At 48.9% G+C, this 24,379-nt stretch overlaps 1 protein-coding gene across 6 annotated transcripts in view; it reads left to right on the top strand.

The window, feature by feature from the left end:
- The window catches only part of SNED1 (sushi, nidogen and EGF like domains 1), a 63,854-nt gene that overhangs the window by 3,558 nt on the left and 35,917 nt on the right, over nt 1–24,379 (top strand). For 4 of the 6 annotated variants that reach the window (XR_009212856.1, XM_032761607.2, XM_058436521.1 and 1 more), the window contains exons 3-14: nt 809–934; nt 1,256–1,369; nt 4,118–4,231; nt 4,343–4,456; nt 12,433–12,543; nt 12,765–12,869; nt 13,124–13,237; nt 13,911–14,027; nt 15,781–15,897; nt 16,065–16,181; nt 16,379–16,492; nt 16,850–17,023. Coding sequence is in view for 5 of the 6 variants with exons in the window: in XM_032761607.2 (XP_032617498.1) it covers nt 809–934; nt 1,256–1,369; nt 4,118–4,231; nt 4,343–4,456; nt 12,433–12,543; nt 12,765–12,869; nt 13,124–13,237; nt 13,911–14,027; nt 15,781–15,897; nt 16,065–16,181; nt 16,379–16,492; nt 16,850–17,023 (1,437 nt within the window). In the remaining variant the exon portion in view is untranslated. The remainder of the gene's footprint in view (nt 1–808; nt 935–1,255; nt 1,370–4,117; nt 4,232–4,342; nt 4,457–12,432; nt 12,544–12,764; nt 12,870–13,123; nt 13,238–13,910; nt 14,028–15,780; nt 15,898–16,064; nt 16,182–16,378; nt 16,493–16,849; nt 17,024–24,379) is intronic. The other 2 variants (XM_058436531.1, XM_058436526.1) reach the window with 2 other exon arrangements.

The following is a 24,379-nucleotide window of genomic DNA, read 5'->3' as shown; positions in this document are numbered from 1 at the left end:
ACGGGGTGGGGGGTGGGGGGGTGAAGGCGCGTCACAGGGTGGGAGGTGGAGTAGAGGCGTGTCACAGGGTGGGGGGTGGGGGGTGGAGGCCTGCCATGGGGTGGGGGGTGGGGAGTAGAGGCGCGCCACGGGGTGGGGAGAGCACCGCGCGCATCATGGGAAGAGGAAAGATGCAGTCGCGGGGCGGAAAGACCCATCTGAGGGCTACAGGTGGCGCCGCGACGAAGGAGACCCGAGGAGCCCGAGCTACCCACACTCTGGGGCGCGAACAGGTCCCCGCTTGCATCTGAGCTTAGGGAGTTCGGGCTCAAGGGGCGGGGAGCCCAGGAGCTGCCGCCCCCCGCCCCAGAGCGGCCGCCCAGCATCCGAGGGACACAGCCCTCCTGCAGCCCCCGGCCGCGCCCCCTGCATGGCCCGCCTTGTCCCAGAAACGCCGACATGACGGCTGAGTGCCAGCCTCGGGTTTTCTACGCCAGGAACCCGGGAGGGGAGGCGGAGTGTGCCAGTTTTTAGAACTGCCCGCGGCAGCGCTGAGAGGGATGGAGGGGACAGGAGGTGCTGGTGTGAGTCACTCCGGGGAGTCCATCCCACGCGAAGCCACATCCCTGGAGGCCGCGCCAACAGCACCGCCTCTGCTCCCCCACTCCGACCTGCAGTGAAACCTGAAACCTGGCTGCTTTGCTGCGGTCACCCCACCCAGAGGCCGACCTTTTGGGTCAGGGGAGGGAAGGGAGATGCGTATGGGAGTGGCTCTCCTGCCGAGTCCGGAGGCCGCGGCTGAGGCTCCAGCCCCTCCCTATGTCTGCAGCCTCCGTGTGCCTGGCCCTGCGCCCCTGCCTCAACGGCGGCAAGTGCATCGACGACTGCGTCACGGGCAACCCCTCCTACACCTGCTCCTGCCTCTCGGGCTTCACGGGGCGGAGGTGCCACCTGGGTGAGTGACTGGCCTAGGGCGGGACCACCCGCTGGCTGCGCTGGGCTCAGGAGGAGCACTGTAGGCTCCGCCAGTGGCCCTGGGCCCCCAGGGGCGCAGATCAGGGGTCTCTGTCCCCAGGGTGTGGGTGACTTGCTTAGGGGACCACTGGGGACCAAAGGCCATGGCCCCCTGGAGTGAGCACCATGGGCGGGTGCAGCTGCTGCCCTCTCTGAGCCAATCTTGGGCTTGCTCCTCCCTCCCCAGCCCCACCCGAGGCCTCGGAGGAAACTCCTCAACTGGGTTCCTGCCCCTGAGGCCTCAGCCTGCCCCATGTTTCAGACGTGAACGAATGTGCCTCCCAGCCCTGTCAGAATGGCGGGACCTGTACTCACGGCATCAACAGTTTCCGCTGCCAGTGCCCGGCCGGCTTTGGGGGACCCACCTGTGAGACAGGTAAGAGGAACCCACCGGGGCCCCCGGGGCCCTGCCGGGTACAGGATAGCGGGAGACACAGCTGGACAAGGCTGAGGTCTAGGAAGGTCCGGCAGCTGTGCATGCTGCCAGGTAGACAGCCCAGAGAGGCCACCCTCGAGGAGTGGAGGAGCCCGAATGCCCAGGGAAAGGCCCATATCTGGGTAGGGGGCAGGAGCCATGACCAGTCACACAGGCTTCCTAGGCCATGGCATTCGGACCAGGGATGGGGCGTCAGAACAGGCCAGTGCCCAGGTCCCAAACCAGGCCAGGATCAGGGCCAGACAGGCACCAGAGCCCGGATGAGAGCCCAGTGGGGATGTGGTAGGGTCGTCAGACCCCCTCTCAGCCCAGGACCAGCTTGAGGGGAACGTGAAGTGCTTCTGGGGTCAGATGGGCTGGCCGTGGGGCAGGAAGGGCACAGCCACACGGTCCCTGCTGCTCCCTCCAGCTGCTCCTGGACGCTGTTTCTCTCCTGCCCCTGCCTTCAGGGAAAGGGGTTCTCACAGCCTAGATGGGGCCTGGAGTCCCTCTCCATACTCACTGCTGCTTCCAAACCTTAGCTTGTCCTCCCAGTTCAGAACCCAGCTCTTTCGAAGCAGTTGTCATCAGAGTCGGCCTCTACTTACTGCCCTTCCACCAGCACCTCTTTAGGCCCCTCACCCATGCCCTTCACCCACCTGGTAAAGAAAGGTGGACCCCCCCATTCCTGCTCTCCATCTCACCATAGGGCTCTGCTCAGGGAGCTTTGCAAAGGGAGCCCCTAAAATCAAAGCACCGTGACCTGCTGCTCCCCACCCGGCTCAGCCAGGTGTGCATGTCCTGTGTGACAATCGCTTATATAAACATGTAATAGATTGTTTAGATCAACGTGTTCAAATAGTGACTATATCAATATCTCAATCTAGAAAAAAACAATTCTTATCAGTTATTTACGGTCATGGGAGGTTTCTTAAAGTACTTCATTCCAGTGTTTACACATATTTGTATTGGAGAGAACTATAGTTGAGTGGCAGTAAGGGACTTTTGCACCTAAAAGTACATTAGAATGAAATTCTGCAGGAATGCAATGGAAATGTGACTTCAAGGTCCAAAGGAGTGAAGCACAATTCCCACCTGGTGAGATGCGCTTGCCGGTGTGTTTACAGATCACACATAGGGGACAGCACAGTGACCCCAGTTATCCCTTGCTCCCCGACCCCTGCCACTGTCTTCCCACAGCCAGTGTCGGAGCAAGCTCCATGCAAAGGAGACTTTCTTCATCCAGAAACTCCTGCCCTGCTTGCCCATGTGTCCTCAACGTGAGACCGGTGGGAGTCGGGCTTCTGTGGCGTTGGTGCCATGGCAGACTCAGCCCTGCAGGCTTCTGTCCCTTGGTAAAGGCCAGGGAGGCTGGCAGGATCTCCTTCCTCTTGCTCAGTGCTCTCCCTGTGCGGTGCTGGCCAGGGGCCTGGCTGCGGGAGGACCCAGGCCTATGATGAGGCTCCCCAAGGGTGACTGGGCAGAGCTTCCCAGGAATGGGCTGCTCCTTCCCAGGAACGGGCTGCTCCTTCCCAGGAACGGGCTGCTCCCAGGCTCCAGGAGCCCCTCTGTGATGTACAGCCTGGTAACGTCCCCTAAGAGGACTTGGGGCTTGGTGCCAGGAGGCTGGTTCAGGTCTTGGGTCTGCAGCATGTCAGTTGTATGTGTGGCCTTGGGCCGTGAGCCTTCGCTTTCTCAGTGCAGCTGTGGCACAAGCCTTGAGTACAAGCCTTACCCCCTCAACCCCCCACAGGGGCTCCCTGATCTTGGAAGCCACCTTGGCCCCCAGAGCTCATAACAGCAGGGGCGCCCACAACTAAAGGCAAGGGTGTGCGTGCTCCTCCACCTAGTGGAGCTGGGGTCAGGGAGACAGGGATCACCGTGTCCCATCAGCCACCAAAGGGCTGTCACACCTCCTGGGGGAGTAGTCAGGCCCTCCTGTCTCCTTCCTATGGCAAGGAGAGGGCCCCACCTTTCCCCCATGACTCCAGGGAGGGACACACACTTTGGCTATTGCTCTTGTTTCTGAGTTTGTTCTGGGTATGAGCTGTCAGTAAGACAGGGGATTTGGTTCCCCTCTGCTTCTGGCTCTGCTGGCCGGGGGAAAGGAGAGACCTGGGATGTGTGGGCCAGGTGCTCTGGGCTCAGGGAGGGCCAGCAGCCGGTGAGGAGGCAGAGCAGAGGGTGGGCTCCCCTAGCTCACTCCCACTCAGTAACTGGGGGTAGGAGTCCCTTTGCCCTGGCCGTTCCTGCACAGGCCATTCATTGCCTGCCCCACCCAGCCTCTCACCCCAGGGGCCACTCCTACACCCTGGGTGCTGCACACCCTTCCAGGCTCAGTCACAGCCTGCATCCTTGACAACAGCTCTTGTCACAGTCCACTTGGAATAAGAGCCACCTAGGGAGGGACCGTCCCCCAAGAGTGGGAGTTCCGTGCACCCCCATTTGCCCCTGCCCAGCATACACACCCATCCCTCCATCCCAGGTTTGCTGAATTAGACCCAGTTCAGACGGAGCTTCAGGTGGCCAGTCAGGACTGCCTGGCCAGGCCTCTTTCTTGCCTGTTGCCCCCTCAGAAACCTGCCTGCCAGGCCCCCCTGCCCTGTAAGCCAGTTGGGGGTGGGGCTCAGCGTACGTCCCAGGGGTTTCTGTCCCCTCAGGTAACCACAACTGGGAGTCCATCGTCCTGTCTACACCTCTTCACTCTAGCCCAATCCCCCTGTGACACCAAAGAGTGTCAACATGGTGGCCAGTGCCAGGTGGAGAACGGCTCTGCGGTGTGTGTGTGCCAGGCTGGATACACCGGAGCAGCCTGCGAGACAGGTGAGTGGTCTGGCTTCGGATTGGAGAGGGGCTCCTGCCTGTGGCCAGGTGCTGGGCACAGGGTGGTTGTGGCCTGGCTCAAGCCAAGCCCCCACCTCTGCTGCCCCTCAGATGTGGACGACTGCAGCCCTGACCCCTGCCTGAATGGAGGTTCTTGTGTTGACCTAGTGGGGAATTACACCTGCGTGTGTGCAGAGCCCTTCAAGGGACTTCACTGTGAGACAGGTAACTGGCCAAGTGCCTGCAGGCAGCCATGGCTGATAGTGGCTTTGTGCCGTGAACACCACCACAGCCGCTTTCCCCTTCCTGCCTCGCCATCTGACACCTCACACCTGTCTCTGGGGTGGGGGGATGCCTCTGCCCCCTTCCCACTCCCCAGCGCTTCCCGCTCAGCCTGGATCCTAAGCCACCAACTGCAGGGAAAATAGGAAGCAAAAGATGGATGCTGCCTCTAGGGTGCTGTGTGAGGCTGAGCAACCCCTTCCCCTCTCTGGGCCTTGGTTTCCATCTGTGAAATGCCGGGAGGGATGACAAAGTTCCCAAGGCTCCTCTTCTAGCCTGGGTGACTCTCGACTTTTTTAACATCTTCCTTTCCTACTCTAGAACCCTCAGCACACAAGGGAAAGTAATGGGAATCAGAAAGAAAACTGAGCTTTCACTGTTTTCTATTCTATTTTGTGTTGTTTAACTGCTAGTTGTGACTTGTTAGAGGAATTAAAAGGCCAACTGGAGGTTGCAGCCCATGGTATAAAAATGGCTTTCGCGTCTGATTGTTGCACCTGCCTCCACAGGCTCACCCACTGTGCCGACCTCTATGGACCAGCAGGTGCTGCTTCTCTCCAGGGAGATGCTAAAGACAAACCATTCAGGTTATTCTTAGTTTACAAAATTAAGGAGGAAATTCTGTTTTACCCGTAAGACACAGAGGGTCATGGGCCCTCCATCAGTCTTTGCCGAGTGCACGGGAAGCCAGGGTGCGTCCTGAGGGGAGGGTGGTGCTCTGCAGGGCAGGAGCGGGAGGAGGCAGCCTCACCTATTTGGCTGCTTTAAAGTCACTTCTGTGTCACAGCTCACTTTGCCCAGATTGTTATCTAAATATCAGTGTATTTCACTAAATTCATGTCAGGAAACAGATAAGTGGTTTCAAAAGATTTTTGCAAATAAACCGTGTTTTGTACATAATAATGATGCAAGTAGAGTGAATAATAAGAAACAGACTGGCTGGGTGTGGTGGCTCATGCCTGTAATCCCAGCACTTTGGGAGGCTGAGGCGGGTGGATCACTTGAGGTCAGGAGTTCGAGACCAGCCTGGCCAACATGGTGAAACCCCATCTGTACTAAAAATACAAAAGTTAGGCAGACATGGTGGTGCACACCTGTAATCCCAGCTACTCGGGAGGTTGAGGCTGGAGAATTGCTTGAACCTGGGAGGCAGAGGTTGCAGTGAGCTGAGATCGCACCACTGTACTCCAGCCTGGGTAACGGAATGAGTGAGACTCTGTCTGAAAAAAAAAAACAAAAAAAGAAGAAAGAAACAATAGAGTGACGCTGGTGCTAACGTAAGGACTGACTGACTATTACAAGGCGCAGATGCTGACAGTCTAATCAGATCTGACAGGAAGTTGGCCACAAATTGGACACTACAAAAAAGTGAATCTAGTCTTCTGCTTCTGGCCAACAAGAATTAACTGCTCTTGGAATTTCCCTCTCACCGTCAACACCTAGAAAAACAGACAAAATCTGTGAAACCCCTTTTTCAGCCATTGGACAACAGGCAGCACAAGCCTGTCACCCCGGAGAAAAGGAAATCAAATGAGGTGAGCCCTACAATTGCCCCAGATTCTGCCTGGGGCAGTTTCCACGCCACTGTGCTGGGAGAAGGAACTGAGAGTCCAGCAGTCCCTCTGAATTGAGGAGACAAAGATCCAAGTTCAGTGGCTACAAGATGGTGCTCCTGAGGCAGGAGGGAGCATGAGATCAAGAGGAGACCTCACTGAATTTTAGCTTCTTATTATCGGGCTCAGGATGAAATCTGCAAGGCTGGGGAAAGAACCACTAGAAAGCAGTAAGTCAGACACTTCCTGGAGCTCAAACAGGGCTGGGAATCTATTGCATAGAGTCCTCAGCGGGGCATCACTTTAGTAGTGCTGAACTAAAGACTAATGTCGACCTGCCCTAACAAATCTTAAAGAAAGCTTAAAAGGATCAAACTGATCCTAAGTCATTGAGCCATGTGCCAGAATAAAATCCTATACTCCTCAGCAGGAGTATGTCAGTAATATAACAGAATCCAGAACTCCAAAATACCCAGTCAGAAATTATCAGGTCTACAAAGAAGTAACATATAACTCACAGCCAGGAGAAAAATAGATCAATAGAAACAGGCACCAGAAATGACAGAATTAGCAGATACAAATGTTTATCTATTATGAATATGCTCCTATAATCAAGATTGTTGAGGGGAAAAAACCTAATGAGAAGTAGAAGGTATTTTTAAAAACTTGTAGAGATGAAAAATATATGTGAGTTTTTAAAATACACCAAATAGTATATACAGCAGGTTGGATATTGCAGAAGGAAAGATCAATGAACCTGAAGAGTGAAACAGAAACAATTCAGCATGCATCACAGAGAGAGTAAGACTAAAAGAAAAAGGAGAGATCTTCAGCAACCTGCAGAACAATATTAGGGTAATAGGGTCCACGTATGTGGAGTCTGTGGAGGAGGATGGAGAACAGTATCAAACAGCCTAGGATCCGCGTATCTGGAGTCTGCGAAGGAGGATGGAGAACAATATTAAGCAGCCTAGGATCCGCGTATCTGGAGTCTGTGGAGGAGGGTGGAGAACAGTATCAAACAGCCTAGGATCCACGTATCTGGAGTCTGTGAAGGAGGGTAGAGAACGATATCAAACAGCCTAGGATCCACGTATCTGGAGTCTGTGAAGGAGGGTAGAGAACGGTATCAAACAGCCTAGGATCCACGTATCTGGAGTCTGCAAAGGAGGATGGAGAACAGTATCAAACAGCCTAGGATCCACGTATCTGGAGTCTGTGAAGGAGGATGGAGAACAATATTAAGCAGCCTAGGATCCGCGTATCTGGAGTCTGCGAAGGAGGATGGAGATGGGTGTGGAAAGGAGTGTTATAGAAAAAGTATGTGAAGAAATAATACCCAAACATTTTCCAAATTTGATGAAAACTAAAACCCACATTTCCAAGGAAAGCATGAAGAAAACCACGCAAAGCCATACCATAATCAAATTGCTGAAAACTAATGATAAAAAACCTCAAAAACAGCCAGAGGAAAAAGCCACATTACATACAGAGAAACAAGAATGACACAGACTTCTCATCAAAAACAATGCAAGCCAGGAGACACTGGAGTAACACCTTCAAAGTACTGAAAGAAAAAACCATCAACCTAGTGTTGGTGGTAATACAATACAACCTAGTGTACGGTATTACCAGCAAAACTACATTTCAAAAGTTAAGTTGAAATAAAGACTTTTTTACACAAACAAAAACGAAGAGCATTCATGATCACCATACCTGCATTACAAAAAAATGTTAAAGGAAATTATTTAGTCAAAAGCAAAAAAAAACTGGTACCAAGGGAAAATCTGGATCTACGCAAAAGAATGAAGAGTGTTAAAAATGATAAATATGTGGGTTGAAGACTTTTTAATCCCTTTAAAGATAATTTTTAAAATAAAATAATAAAACTTATATGCAGAAATAAAATAGATGACTCCAATAACATAAACCAAGCTGTGTAAACTTTTTCTGTAAAGGGCCAGAAAGTAAATACTTTTGGCTTTGTGAGCCATATCGTCTCTATCACAATTCAACTCTACCATTGTAATGTGAAAGCAGCCAGCCATAGACAATACATAAATGAATAGGTATGGCTGTGTTCCAATAAAACTGTGCTTTTAAAAATTGATGGCAGGCAAGATTTGGTCTGTGGGTTATAGTTTACCAACTCCAATGTAAAAGATAGGCAGAAATAAAAGTATAATATTGTAAGGTCTCTATATTATATAAAGTGGTATAATATTGTTTGAAGGTAGGCTGTGTAAGTAAAAGATATACATTGTAAACCCAAAACAAGTGAAAAATAATAATAAAGAATTATAGCTAATAAACCAATTGTGGAGATAGAAATTGAATCCTAAAAATACTCAATCCAGAAGACAGGAAGGGAGGAAAAAAAGAAAGAAGTGGGACAAATAAAAGCCGATAGCAAGATGATAGGTTCAGTCTAGTCATATTAGTAGTTACATTAAAATGTAAAATGATTAAACATACAAATTAAAAGGCAAAGATTGTCAAATTGAATTGAAAAGCAATACCCAACTATATGCTATCACAAGAACCCACTCTAAGTATAAAGACACAGATAATTGTAAAGTAATAGAATGGGTTTCTGGTTCTGAGAAAGATAGAGTAAGCACAGTCTACCCCTGTCTCTCCCCCACTGAATACAGCTACAATCCTGGACAGAATGCATGGAGTAGCTATCAGAGGACTCTGAAAAGTAGATAGTAGCAGGTGGATTGGGGAAGAAGACCAGGCTTCGAAGTGCCACCAAACCAGTGGTGAGTTTACCATTTTTTGTTTTTTACTTTGGTACCCCCCCAGCCAGGACTCAGCGCCACCTCAAAACCAGAAGTGAGCATCCACATGGACAGAAAGAGTGCTCCAGGAGAAGCCCTCTAGTCCGGCTTAAGAAGCAGGGCTGACAGTGCAGAAGCTGGGGAATCCTCAAGTGTCTTAAACTGCGAGGGAAGAAACCTCCCTCTCCAGTTGAGGGTGCTGTGGTTTCAAAGGGGTTGGGTGTTGTTTTTCCCTTTCCTGTTGTTTTTCCCTGTGTCTGTCGTCCCATTACTTGGTCCCAGCCATGAATGCTATCGTTATAAAAGTCTAATCAGGTGGCAATAAAAGTGGCAAGGTAGGGAAATAAAAGCCGCAGCGTTTTTGCCAGAGGACTGAAAAAGGTAGCCCCAGAAAACTGGAAAGTACTGGGGAAACTGGAGGGTGAATCTCAGGACAGCAACTCCATAAAGTTATTTATGAACTCCTGAGCTCCCCCAAGTTGGAGGAATCTGTGTAATCTGATCTAAGTTGTATTGACAATACCTTGTAATAGCTCCTCTAAAGTTGAAAGACTTTAGTATAAATCTACTAAAACATGAGAGAATTTGCATGCTGAAAAACTACAAAGTGCTGATGAAAGAAATCACGGTCAAGTAAATGGACAGACATACCATGTTCATGGATTAGAAGACTCAACATAGTAAATATGGCAGTGCTCTCTAAATTGATCTATAGATTTAACATGATTCCAACAGAGGTCTCAGCAGAATCTTTTGTAAATGTAGACAAACTGCTTCTAAAATTTATATGGCAAGAAAAAGAATTTAGAAAACCAAAACAATTTTGATGAAGAATAAATTTTGAGGAATCACACTACTGAGTATTAAGATTTACAGTAAAGCCACAGTGATCAATTCAGTGTGATATTGGCAAAGGGACTGACACATGGATCAATGAAACAGGAGTGGAAATTCAGAATTAAACCCAAACAAATATGGCCAATTAATTTTCGAAAATGATGTTAATCCAATGAAGAAAGGATAATCTTTTCAACAAATGGGGTTGAAACAATTAGATATCCTTATATGTATAAAAAAAAACCCTCAACTTAAACCTCACACCTTATACAAAGATTAACTCAAAATGGATCATAAACCTAAATGGAAAAACATAAACTATAAGATTTTTAGAAGAAAACATAGGCAAAAAAAAAAAAAAAAAATCTTTATGACCTGGTCTTAAGCAAAGTGTTCTTAGCAGCAAAAGCATGATTCATTAAAAAAAAAAAAAAGATAAATTAGACTTCATCAAAATTTAAAACTTTTGCTTTGTGAAAGACATGGTTAAAAGAATAAAAAGACAAGCTACAGACCAGGAGAAAATGTTTGCAAAACTCATACCCAACAAAGGACTTGTGATCAGAATACACCAAGAATTCTCAAATCTCAACTGTGAGAAAACAAACAACCCAATTTTAAAAATGGACAAAAGACTTGAACGGACACTTGGCCACAAAAGATATATATATGGAGGTGAATAAACAGATGGAAAAATATTCTTGTCATTAATATAAGCCATTAGTGAAATGCAAATAAAAGCCACTACAAGAAATCACAACAAGCTCATTAGAATGTCTAAAAATAATAATACTGACCTGGTGTAGATACAGAGCAACTGAAACTCTCACACATTTTTAGTGGAAATGCAAAATGGTTCAGCCACTCTGAAAACAGTTTGGCAGGCTTTTTATAAGGTTAAGTATATGCTTATAATATGACCCAGCAATCCCACTCCTTGGTATTAACTCTAAAGAGATGAAAACGTATGTTTACACACAAATCCATATACAAATGTTTATATTATTTCTATTTATAATCACCAAACTCCAAAACCCAAATACCCTTCACTGGGTGAATGGATGGACAAATTGTGGAACCTCTGTATGGTGGAATACTACTCCGTCATAAAAAGGACCAATTATAGATACATATGACAACTTAGATGGATCTCAGAGGTATTAAGCTGAGTGAAAGAAGCTGGTCTCAAAGATTATATCCTCTATGGTTCCACTAAATGGCATTCTTCGTAAAACAAAACTATAGTAATGAACAAATCAGTAGTTGCCAGGGACTGAGGGGTAACAGGAGCTCTGTGACCCTGAAGAGAGAGACCAAAGAAGTCTTTTAGGGAGATGGAATGTTGTGTATCCTGATTGTGGTGGGGGTTAAACAAATCTATATATGTGTTAAAATTCATAGAGATGTGGTGAACAAAAGTCAATTTTACTGTATACTAATTTACAAAGACACATTTGAAAGCACATGAAGAAATTGAACATCTTTAAAAACCAAAAAGTAGCTGGCGCGGTGGCTCACCCCTGTAATCCCAGCACTTTGGGAGGCCAAGGCGGGCGGATCACGAGGTCAGGAGATCAAGACCATCCTGGCCAGCACAGCGAAACCCCATCTCTGCTGAAAATACAAAAATGAGCTGGGCGTGGTAGCGCGTGCTTGTAATCCCAGCTACTCAGGAGGCTGAGGCAGGAGAATCGCTTGAACCAGGGAGTTGGAGGTTGCAGTGAGCCGAGATCACGCCACTGCACTCCAGCCTGGCAAGACAGCAAGACTGTCAAAAAAAAAAAAAAAAAAAGTAAGATTAGGTAAACACTAATCAAGATAATGCTGCAGTGGCTATATTAATATCGAATAAATTAAACTTTAGGGAATACTGCTGGGAATTAGGAGGGACCTCTTACAATGATAAAGGGGTCAATTCATCCAGAAGACATAACTCTAGATATGCTTGTACCTATTAACACCTATTCACATAAAGCAAAAGCTGACTGAACTGCAAGGAGAAATAGGTCCATAATTACTGATGGAGATTTCGACACTCCCCTCTCAGCAGTTCATAGAACATGTACACAGGGAATCAGTAAAGCTAGAGAAGACTTGGGCTTGGCCTGCTTGGCATTTATAGAGTGCTCACATTTTTCTCAAGAGCTCGTGGCCATCATAGGCCACATTGTGGGCCATAAGTAAGGCCCAATACATTGAAAAGGGTTCTGTTTTCTGACCGTAGCAAAATTAAACTAGAGATCAGCAGAAAGATACCTGGAAAATCCCAAATACTTCGCTGATAGGGATGCCTGACCAGAAACGTTTGGAGGCCTCTGGCCCCTGGGTGGCTTCTCTGGTGCTTCTTGTTCTGTCCAATCCTGGGTGGCTTCTCCGGTGCTTCTTGTTCTGTCCAATCCCGGGTGGCTTCTCCGGTGCTTCTTGTTCTGTCCAATCCCGGGTGGCTTCTCCGGTGCTTCTCGTTCTGTCCAATCCCGGGTGGCTTCTCCGGTGCTTCTTGTTCTCTCCAATCCCGGGTGGTTTCTCTGGTGCTTCTTGTTCTGTCCAAGGGAGGAGCTGGGAGATGCTGAGCTCCATGGGGTGCAGCGCAGCTACAAATCCATTTCCAGAAATAAGCTTCTGGCTTAAATCCCACTTGGGAATGAGAACAGAGGTGAAAACCCAAAGGTGCCATTGGAGCTGGGCGGGGAGACCACTCTCCCCACACTCCCTGTGTGGCCGCTGGTGACTGCTGTCTTTCTTGCAGGAGACGCCTGCCTCTCGGCCCCTTGCCATAATGGGGGCACCTGTGTGGAAGCAGACCAGGGCTACGTGTGCGAGTGCCCCGAAGGCTTCATGGGCCTGGACTGCAGGGAGAGTGCGTCTGGGCTGCAAGGGCTGCCGTTTTAGGGCTGGGGCAGGAGACCCAGGGAGGGCCTTCCTGTGGGTGCATGCAGGAAACGCCCTGAGAAGAAACGTGTGAGTGCGCATCCACTGCAATTTGTATGGGAAGTTGGCCAGGAGCAGGGCAGGGTCTGGAGCGAGGGTGCCATCTTTCTGCGCCCCCACATGGGAGGCTCCTCCCTCTCTTCGTGGCAGGAGTCCCCGATGACTGTGAGTGCCGCAACGGAGGCAGATGCCTGGGCGCCAATACCACCCTCTGCCAGTGCCCCCCGGGATTCTTTGGGCTTCTCTGTGAATTTGGTAGGTGCCCAGGGCACCCTTCCTGCCCTGTACCTGAGCATCCTCATAACCGGGAAATGAATGGTGGCTTGGGCTGGTGTCCACAGGTCCAGACTGTCCACCGTTGGTTCTACCCCCCTCCAGAAGGGCCTGGCCACAAGAGTGCCTGAACCTGTTGGGGCCACTGGGTCTTGGGAAGCCCCATCCTGGACAAGGACTCGAGGTCTGCTGGAAGATACTGGAATATGGGATGGGGCTTCCTCCTTTCTCTCCAGAAATCACAGCCATGCCCTGTAACATGAACACACAGTGCCCAGACGGGGGCTACTGCATGGAGCACGGCGGGAGCTACCTCTGCGTCTGCCACACTGACCACAATGCCAGCCACTGTGAGTAGCTCGGGGACGAGCCTGCTGGGCTGGGGGCCTGGACAGAAGCCAGGGGGAAAGTGGTGGGTGAGGCAGGCAGAGGCCAGAGTCCCTTCTTCCCTTCTGACTCTCAGGAGAGCTGGCACCTGGGAAAGCCTCTCTCAATAGCCTTCCTGTAATATGGGGCTGGACATCCCCTCTTCCCCAGTGGAGTAAGCTCACAGGTGGAAAAGCACTTCTGCAAGTGTACAAACACCATGTGGTATCTTCCCTAAGCCCCAGCGCAAGCTATTAAAATACTGAATGCATACATAATTAGGCATGTGTAATTATATATATCACTACTATACGTTTGTTAGTATATAGATGGTTAATCACTTGCATCATGTATAATTATACAGAATAATGACGTGATGCTGGCAGTGATGACAGGAAGGCATTTCTGTATCACAGCTCAGTCCTACCTCGTAGAAGGAAGGGTGAGTTCTGCTAAAATCGAGAAAAAGAGAAATTCCAGGGAGGGGCCTTAGAGCCCACTCTGAGGAATCAAGATGCCCACAGAGTGTATTCTAAGTGGCCTTGATTCCAGACAGGATGTCAGGGTAACCCTGGCAGGCAAGGTGCCCGCCAGCCTCTTGCCGCCCGCACGGATGCGGCATAGGCTCCAGGACCACCCTCTGCCCCCCGCCCCCAGCCGTGCCATCACCCTGCGACTCAGACCCCTGCTTCAACGGAGGCTCCTGCGATGCCCATGACGACTCCTACACCTGCGAGTGCCCGCGCGGGTTCCACGGCAAGCACTGCGAGAAAGGTATGGCGGGCAGGGGCGTCCGGGCTGGCGTCAGCACCCTGGAGAGCGCCCGCGGGCCGCGGTCCTGCTTCTCTGCTAGTCTCTCTTTGTTTCGCGAATTGCTGGACCTCGTCTAGAGCCTTGCCTGATGTGCTGCTCTGTTCTGTGTGTTTAGAGGTGAGCACCTCACTGTCTGGACGGTTCTGATCTGCACCAGTGCCAGGCCTGCTGGTCATTACCTTGCTCTTCTGAAAATAGGCTTCATTGCCTGCTCAGCATTTTTCCAAATAGATTTTAGAATCATTATATCAAATTTTATTTTAAAAATTTCCTAGGATTTTGCAATCTAATTCAGCATGAAAAATGTCGAATTTCATTACGTTTAGTCGCTTGAGAATAGAAGTGTCCTTCTGTAAGCACATTGCAGGCGTAGCTGTCCCCCCCAGGCCCCACCCAGGACCGTCCCTTCGTGCAGTTTGAAGCAACAGTCGGGACTCCCATCAGTGACCCCCAGACCTGTTTGGCATCTCAGTGGCCAGTGCCCAGAGGGGGCTGCCTGACCGCAGAGTGGCCTGGCACCTCTCCAGGGGCTCAGCCCCAGGCACCCCCACAGCCTGGACTGGTGTGGAGCCTTCCATGGCCCCTCCCCTGCTCTGTTCCTTGTCCCTGAGGGAAAGACCCTGAAGTCTGAGCCCTGTACCCCATAGCTCCCCCGACCCCTGCAGCAGAGGTAGAGCAGGTTTCCAAAGAGAAGACCCCAACTGCTTGGTTCTTTGCAAGCTCTGACGAGGTCTTTTTCTCTCAACACACTCCTAGGACCACCCTGAGGCCCCGCATGGGCCCTGCCCAGAGCTGACTCTGGCCCTCCTCCAGCTCACACCTGCCAGTGGTATGAAGTCCACTGCACCCAAGAGGGGTCCTACCAGCGCCCACATCTCCTCACTAGGCCAGACTGCCAGTACCCAGTGTCCCTGCCCTAAAGGTTCTGTGCCTGCCCCAGAACTGCACAGCCCTCCCCTAGCATCCCAGCTTCCGTGAGCACATGGGCCACCAATGTGGACACCTCTGACCCTAAAGGGAGTACAGAAGGGACAAGGATGGCTGTCCTCAGGGATGGGGCAGCCAGAGCTTGGACGTGCAGTGTGGGAGGGCTGGCAGGAGAGGAGTGAGCCCAGTAGGGCAGGCCCCTCCCGCCACTCAGAACACCCAGGGGTCCAAGGATTTGGTGCTCCTCACTGGACCTTTGACAGTGTGATTGTCAAGGTGGCAGGATAGATGTGCTTGGTTTAGCAGACACCTTTAAATATGTGCTTGCCTCAAGCACAGGCCCAACCATCTGAGCTCCTCGGGGGCCCAGGAACTGTTAGGACTCAGGGAAAATGTGGCAATGCCAATGCAGGTACAGAACACACAGAAATCCAGATTGACTGCTGGGGACCCTGATGTCACGGGAGATGAGACTCAGCCGCTTCCTGTCAGATGGGGAATGCCCGTGTGCAGGAGGGAGGGAGTGCTGCGTCTGCTGCAGTGTTGGCGCCAGTTCTCCACAGGAAGGGCCCACCTGTGACTGAGTTGGGGTCTCCGGCCTGCAAGCCCCACCCCAGCCCCCACTATGTGTGCGGACCTGCTTGGCCCCCGCTGCGGCCGGGCCCCAGGGCTTAGTCGAGAAGGCCCCACCAGCACCAGAGGACTGAGGAGATGCCAGGAGGGTATAGTGGCTCTGTGGGGCCAGCAGCCTGGCCCCGTTCATCTGCCTCTCTGTCCTTCCACACAGCCCGGCCACACCTGTGCAGCTCAGGGCCCTGCCGGAACGGGGGCACGTGCAAGGAGGCGGGCGGCGAGTACCACTGCAGCTGCCCCTACCGCTTCACTGGGAGGCACTGTGAGATCGGTGCGGCCCCCAGGGGCAGGGGGGAGGGCAGGAACGATGGGCCAGCCCTGATGCACCCTCCCTGCCAGCTGTGGGTCTGCTTCTCATGAAGAGGCTCCAGCTCTGGGATGTTGGGGAACCTGGGAAGGGCAGTGGGCTGTGACCCTTGACCTGGCTTCTGTTTCCAGGGAAGCCAGACTCGTGTGCCTCTGGCCCCTGTCACAACGGCGGCACCTGCTTCCACTACATTGGCAAATACAAATGTGACTGTCCCCCAGGCTTCTCCGGGAGGCACTGCGAGATAGGTAAGGTGGGTGGGAGGCCAGGCTAGGGCGGCCAGGGGTGAACCCTCTCTGTAGATGTGAAAACAGGCACGTGGGCAGAGCTGGTCCAGGCCCTGGAGGCGCAGGAGGTGGAGTTGGGTGCAGGAGGCGGGATGCCCCATGCAGTCGAGAGCCTTCAGGGAAGACACAGTGGCCAGGACCCTCCTGCATTCTGGCAGCCCCCTCCCCCTGCTTCCGGAGCCCGTGTGTGAATGGGGGCACCTGCGAGGACCGAGGCACGGATTTCTTCTGCCACTGCCAAGCAGGGTACATGGGACGCCGGTGCCAGGCAGGTGAGAGGGCCGGGGGGGCCAAGCAGGGTACATGGGATGCTGGTGCCAGGCAGGTGAGAGGGCCAGGGGGGCCAAGCAGGGTACATGGGACGCCAGTGCCAGGCAGGTGAGATGGCCGGGGGGAGTCAAGTGGGGATTTCTTGCTAATCCCTGCAGAGCTGGGCAAGGCAGGAATGGGAAGAAGGAAACACGTATCACGGCAACCAGGCCCCAGAAGTCAAGGCACCTTTCCCCGGCGAAGGGCAGTGTGGGAGCAGGACATCCCTGGGCCCTGCAGCCGGGTCGGGCAGAGGCAGAGCGGTGGGGAGGGGCCAGGAAGGCACAGGACCCTGCGAGACAGGCTGCTGTGCCTTGCAGAGGTGGACTGCGGCCCCCCGGAGGAGGTGAAGCACGCCACACTGCGCTTCAATGGCACGCGGCTGGGCGCAGTGGCCCTGTATGCATGTGACCGCGGCTACAGCCTGAGCGCCCCCAGCCGTGTCCGGGTCTGCCAGCCACACGGTGTCTGGAGCGAGCCTCCCCAGTGCCTCGGTGATTCTGTGGGCCCTTGGGGTGGGGCAGGTGGGGCCCACACCCTCCTCACCCTGGCCATGTGGAGGAGCACAGGGGCTGCAGGCCCAAGCCTGGATGCCCAGCTCTGACCTGGTCCTGCCCCTCTTCCCCTCAGTCTCCTGTCTGTGAATGTGGACTTTGGGGTGACAGTGGTGATGATCAGTCAGCTTTGCTCTGGGCCATTCACTAAAGGCTTCCTCGTCCTCAGAGCAGCCCAGAGCAGGGGATCAAACAGCCAAATACCCACTCTGCAGATACAGTAGCTGAGGCCAAGAGGTAGCCCAGGGGCAGAGTCCTAAAGAGCCAGATATGGGTTCAGGACCCACCTCTTACTCCTGGCCCCTTGAAGACTTGTGGAATCAGAACAAGATCCCCCTTCCCCCTGCAGCCATTTGAGGAGTGCTGCTCCAGAGAGCATTGCCACCGAGGTCCCACCCCTGTCTGGCTTGGGAGCTGGGGGTGCACAGCCTAGACACATGGCCCCTTCTGACCGAAGCCCCTGGAGAAGTAGGGACATTAACACCCTGCAGGTGCATCGCATTACGCCAGAGGAGTCCAAACTGTCCATCAGAAAGTCTGCATGATGTGAGCTAGTTTTTACGAAGCAAGGATTTTAAAACAAGCTTAGGAACAGTGGGTGACAGCACCCAGATTTGAGTGGGGCACATAAGCCCATCGCTGTCCCCCACATGCCCCGCAAAGCCAAGGCCAACCTGCGTGGCCTCAGGCGAAGGGTTCTGGGAACACCTGGCTTCAAGCATCCCTCCTTTCCTTCTGGGATTTCAAGCCCCAGGGTGAGCTCCTGACTGTCTTGGAGACGACCCCCGCTCCCAGTGCTACTTCCCCCCCATATGTTGCCAGATGAGAAGCCGATATCCTCAGAGAATATGAGCAACCAGCCAGGATATTGAGACACCTGAAAAGTACGATTGCCTCAGAAAACAATAATAAAAGTCCAGAAAATATGTACAATGGAAGCAGAAGTGCAGAAGACAGACTAACACAGGAGTTCAAGACCAGCAAGGGCAACATAGGGAGACCTCATCTCTACAAAAAAATTTTAAAATTAGCCGGGCGTGGTGGCACATGCCTGTAGTCCCAGCTACTCCGGAGGCTGAGGCAGGAGATCACTTGAGCCTGGGAGGTCAAGGCTGCAGTGAGCCATGAGCCTGCCACTGTACTCCAGCCTGGGTGGCAGAGCAAGACCCCATCTCATACAAAAAAAGAAAGTGGATTAACGGTATAAAACAACTGTGACAAATTTACAAAGTAAACATGGCATTGGCCATCCAAAACAGGATCGATAAATTATTTTTAAAACAAAGTGGGAATAAGCAGATTAAAAACTATAATAGTTGAAATAACAGACATAATTTATAAATGGATGCAGATGAAGAGTGAGTTGAAAGATCAGCTTGAAGAACTTTTCCAGAAAGAAGCAGGGAAAGATAAATAAATAAAAAAGAAAATGTTGGGGCCAGGCGCTGTGGCTCACACCTGTAATCCCAACACTTTGAGAGGCCGAGGCAGGTGGATCACCTGAAGTCAGGAGTTCGAGACCAGCCTGGCCAACATAGTGACACTCCGTCCCTACTAAAAATACAAAAACTAGCTGGGTGTAGTGGTGCATGCCTGTAATCCCAGCTACTCGGGAGGCTGAGGCAGGAGAATCGCTTGAGCCTGGGAGGCAGAGGTTGCAGTGAGGCGAGATCATGCCACTGAACTCCTGCCTGGGTGATAGAGTAAGACTCTGTCTCAAAAAAAAAAAGAGAAAATATTGGTGCTATAGAGGGTAGAAGGTGTGCTAAAGCTGAGATAATCAGAGCCCAAGAAGAAGAGAAAACAAAACTGTAAAGCGTAAGTGGCTAGGGAGTTAAATTCCCAGAGTTCCAGATGAACAGCAGATTAAAAGGGCCACAGAACATCAAACAGGAGCAAAGGGGAAACAAACACCAGACACATCATAGTAAAATACGAGAATATCCTAGACAAACAGAAAAAGTTTTAACTTCCAGAGAGAAAAACAGGTCATGTACAAAGGAACAAGAATCAGCTTGACATCAAACTTCTCAACAGCAAATATCAGACATAAGATAGTGAATTTTGTTAAATACTGAAGAGATCCATTTGGTTAGGATGTAGACAGTCACAAAATACCACCACTGTCACTGTAATGTTAAAGGAACACCATGAAGCCTATGAAATCCTATCTTTTAACCTATCAAAGAGTTGAGGATGCAGAGAAGTTGAGGCTGTTGGCTGCTTTCATCCTCCAGCCAAACTTGTCATGCTGCAGGGGCAAGCACAATGCATTGAAATCAAGAGAAGCCACAAATACAGAGAGCAAGTTCTCAGCACCTACCAGGTCTCACCCACAGGATCATTACAAATCCATGAGAAGCCAGGGGCTGGTCTGTAAAGCAGAAGATTTGATAGTCTCACAAGGATTAGATTCCAAGTCCCCCCGGGGGGAGAGGCCTGTTCAAATCCTCAAGCGTTTAAAACCAATCTTGAGCTGAAACTACTTAAAACTGCTCTAGCCCCAACCCAGCTCAACTCCTAATGATACCACAGGTCAGCTACTCAACCTTGCTACCTAGTAGAGAATACAGTATGTTCATCCTAGTGTGAAATTTTCTACTTTGATTTCCACTGTTCTTATACACACTATGTCTAAGAAGCAAGAAATTATGACACATAATCTAAAGAAGAAACAATCAATAGAAAAAGACCTTACGGATCACCCAAGTGTTGGAATTTAGACAAAGACTTTAAAATTCCATTAAAATTTTCTTTATGTTAAAAAGGAAAAGAGAGGCAGAATGATTGAGAGAATAGAGAATTTGATCAGAGAAAAAAAGTAACAAAATAGAGAATCTAGAACTGAAAATATATCCGAAATGAATGGTTTTATTTGTTATTTATTTTTGTAGAAACAGGATCTCATGGTGTTGCCCAGGTTGGTCTTGAACTCCTGAGCTCAAGAGATCCTCCTGCCTCTGCCTCCCAAGCTGCTGGGATTACAGGCGTGAACCACTGTGCCCAGCGGAAATGAATAAATTGGATAGGCTTAACAAAATGGATACAACAAAATGGATACAATGGAAGAAAAAAACCATAGAACTCAAAGACAGGACAACAAAGTTATCTGAACTACAGATCAGAGAGAAAAAATAAAAATGAATTAGGAATTCTGAATAAGTGAATTTTTATTTTATTTTATTTTTTTGAGACGGAGTCTCGCTCTGTCTTCCAGGCTGGAGTGCAGTGGCGTAATCTCAGCTCACTGCAAGCTCCGCCTCCTGGGTTCACGCCATTCTCCTGCCTCAGCCTCCCAAGTAGCTGGGACTACAGGTGCCCGCCACCACGCCCGGCTAATTTTTTTGTATTTTTAGTAGAGACAGGGTTTCACTGTGTTAACCAGGATAGGCTCGATCTCCTGACCTCGTGATCCGCCCGCCTCGGCCTCCCACAGTGCTGGGATTACAGGCGTGAGCCACCGCGCCCGGCCGAATATGTGAATTTTTTAAAAAACAGCATCGGAGATCTGTGGGACAATATCAAACAGGCAAACAAGCACATAATTGAAGTCCCAGAAATAGAGGACAGAATGGGCAAAAGAATATTTGAAGAGATAATAATTGGATATTTTCTAAAAACAAAGAAATACATCAACCCACAAATTCAAAAAGCTCAGCAAATCCCAAACAGTAATATTGAAATAGGTTGGGTGCGGTGGCTCACACCTGTAATTCTAGCACTTTGGGAGGCTAAGGTGGGAGGATCACTTGAGGTCAGGAGTTTGAGACCAGCCTGGCCAACATGGTGAAACCCTATCTCTATTAAAAATACAAAAATTAGCTGGGCGTGGTGACAGACACCTGTAATCTCAGCTACTCAGGAGGCTGAAGCAGGAGAATTGCTTGAACCTGGGAGGCGGAGGTTGCAATGGGCCAAGATTGCACCATTGCACTCCAGCCTGGGCAACAAGCAAAACTCCATCTCAAAATATATATATATATATAAAAATAGGCCATACGCAGTGGCTCACACCTATAATCCCAGCACTTTGGGAGGCCAAGGTAAGACGATCATTTGAGGCCAGGAGTTCAAGACCAGTCTGGGCAACATAGCAAGACCCCAACTCTACAAAAAACTTTAAAAATGAGCCAGGCATGGTGCATGCTTCTGTAGTCCCAGCTACTCAAGAGGCTGAGGTGAGAGGTCACTTGAGCCCAGGAATTGGAGGCTGTAGTGAGCTATGATCATGCCACTGCCCTCCAGCCTGGGGGACAGCGAGACCCTGTCTCTAAAAAATTAAAAATTAAGAAATAAACTTAATACCTAAAAATCTTTATCCAGTCAAATCGTTATTCAAATGTGATACCATAAAAAATATATTCTCATACAAACACAGCTTCAGAGACTTAGCAAAAAAAGTGTCCTTTTCTGAAAGAAGTAAGATAATAAGATAAACCCAGTTAAGAGAAGGGAGAGTTATCAGATTTCATGGTAACGTGTGTCACTATCCAAAAAGGAGAAAAAAGTAATCAGAAAAACATGGCAAATATTAAGATTGGAAAGAATTATGATAGAAAAAATACAAATATGAATGGACTATTCAGGTGAGAGATTGCCAGATGTGGTATAAAACAAGCTAGCACTCTTATAAGAGACATTCCTAAAACATAAGACTATACAAAGAATGAAAGTGAAGGGAAAAAATAGGTGTATACAAATCAAAATAAAGCTGGCGTATTAACTATATTACGATCAAAAAAAATTATAAGACAAAAAGCATTAAGAATGAGAGGATGTCTCTCAATGATAATTGGTTCCGTTCATGAAGAAGATACAATTATTATAAATATTCAAGCATCTAATACAATAATGTCAATATAAAGCAAAAATTAAGAAACTGACATTAATACCAATGTTAGAAAAGAAGAAAATTTCAAACTTGATTAATTAAATATCTGACTTCAGAAGTTAGGAAAAAAAATACCAAATGATGCTGAAAAAAGTAGAAGGAAAGAGGAATAAAGGTAAAAGCCATAATTAATAAAGTAGAGATCCAAGATACAAAAGAAAGGACAAGCCAAAATTAGTTCTTTGAAAAGCCTAATAAAATGTAACATGTTTAGTCGATATAGATTACAACAAAATTAATTATGTGCTTACGTATCAGCAACCAACAATTAGAAAATGTAATTATAAAACAGATACAGAGAAAGATAAATGAAGCCAAAAGCTGTTTCCTTGAAAAGATCATTAAAATTGGGCCGGGCACAGTGGCTCACACCTGTAATCCCAGCACTTTGGGAGGCCGAGGTGGGCGGATCACGAGGTCAGGAGATGGAGACCATCCTGGCTAACACGGTGAAACCCCGTCTCTACTAAAAATACAAAAAAAAATTAGCCGGGCGTGGTGGCGGGCGCCTGTAGTCCCAGCTACTCGGGAGGCTGAGGCAGGAGAATGGTGTGAACCCAGGAGGCAGAGCTTGCAGTGAGCCGAGATCACGTCACTGCACTCCAGCCTGGGTGACACAGCAAGACTCTGTCTCAAAAAAAAAAAAAAAAAAAAATCATTAACATTGATAAACCCTAGCTAGACTGATCAAGAAAAGAAGAGAAATCTAGCAAGATCAGAATGAAAAAGGAGATCCTACCTCCTGTTTAAAGTGGGGTCCTTTAAACATTAAAGATCCTACCGGTACTTCAAGGACAAGAGAACACGATGAGCAATTCTAGGCCAATGTATCTGACAATTCAAAGGAAACGGACACCCTGAAAGACAAATTACCAGAACTGACACGAGAATAATAGAAAACATATACAGCCTTATATCTGTTACATTTAATTTGTAATTAAAAACCTTCCTCAGAACAGCTGTATCAGATTGCGTCAGGGATGAATTCTACCAAATGTTTAAGAAAGGAATGATACCAACTTTGTACAACCTCTTTTAGAAAGAGCTACATTTTTTTTTAGAAAATGTAGGAGGGAAGAACACTTATCATTTGATACCAAACTCAACTGATACCCAGCTCATTTGATAACTTCTCAACTCACCTTGATACCAAAACCAGACACAGACACTACAAAATTTGAAGTTACAGACTAGCATCTCTCAAGAACATAGACGCAACAATTCAAACAAAATATCACTAAGTCAAGCTCGGTACTACATAACAGGGTAATACAGCCATGACCAAGTGGGACTTTTCTCAAGGACACAGGTTGGTCTAACATTTAATGTCAATCAATGTACTTCATCATATTAGGAGATGAAAGAGAAAACTGTATATCTCAATAGATGCAGGAAATTATTTGACAAATTCAACTATGATTTAAAATTCTTAGTAAACTAAGAGTAGAAGATAATTTCCTCAACGTGATAAAGGATATCCATGAAAAACCTCAGCTCCCAGCGTACTCAGTGGTGAGACTCCGCCTGGAATCCGCACAAGGCGAGGTGTCCGTTCAGTACGTATTCCCAGCGTTGTCCTGGAGGCCCTAGACAGTGCCAGATGACAAGAAAAGGAAATAAAAGGAAGGAAAGGAAGAATTAGAGATAGCATGATTGTATACATAGAAAATCCTAAGGAAATTCTACGAAAGAAGCTATAGAAGTAACAAGTGAGTTCAACTAGATCACAGGATACAGGGTCAGTATACAGAACCTGTTGTAGCAGTGAACACTTTGAAATGAAAGTGTTACTTTAATAGCATCAAAAACATAAATTTTTAAATGCGTAAAAGGAACGATAAACATAAATGTAAAAGCTAAAACTATAAACCTTTTTTTTTTTTTTGAGACAGAATCTCATTCTCACCCAGGCTGGAGTGCAATGGCACAATCTCGGCTCACTGCAACCTCCACCTCCTTGGTTCAAGCGATTCTCCTGCCTCAGTCTCCTGAGTAGCTGGGATTACAGGCACTCACCACCATGCCCAGCTAATTTTTGTATTCTTAATAGAGACAGGGTTTCACCATGTTGGCCAGGCTGGTCTGGAACTCCTGACCTCTGGTGATCCACCCGCCTTGGGCTCCCAAAGTGCTGGATTACAGGCGTGAGCCACTGCGCCCATCCCTAACTATAAAATTCTAAAGAAAGAAATACAAAAGTGTATGAGAAAATATTCATGAGAGCTGCAATAAAGTGGTTTTGTACTTGGAAAAATATTATATTGGTTCTCTATTTCTCATACACAGGAATTAAATCCAGGTGGATTAAAGACTTGAATGTTTCTTTAAAAAAAAAAAAAAAACTACAGGGCCAGGCACATGGCTCATGCCTATAATCCCAGCACTTTGGGAGGCCAAGGCAGGAG

The sequence above is a fragment of the Hylobates moloch genome, unplaced genomic scaffold, assembly GCF_009828535.3.
Source record: "Hylobates moloch isolate HMO894 unplaced genomic scaffold, HMol_V3 SCAFFOLD_1, whole genome shotgun sequence".
NCBI classification, from domain to species: Eukaryota; Metazoa; Chordata; class Mammalia; order Primates; family Hylobatidae; genus Hylobates; species Hylobates moloch.
Note: the sequence above shows the minus strand (reverse complement) of the source record. Positions and strands in the feature narration are given on the sequence as shown.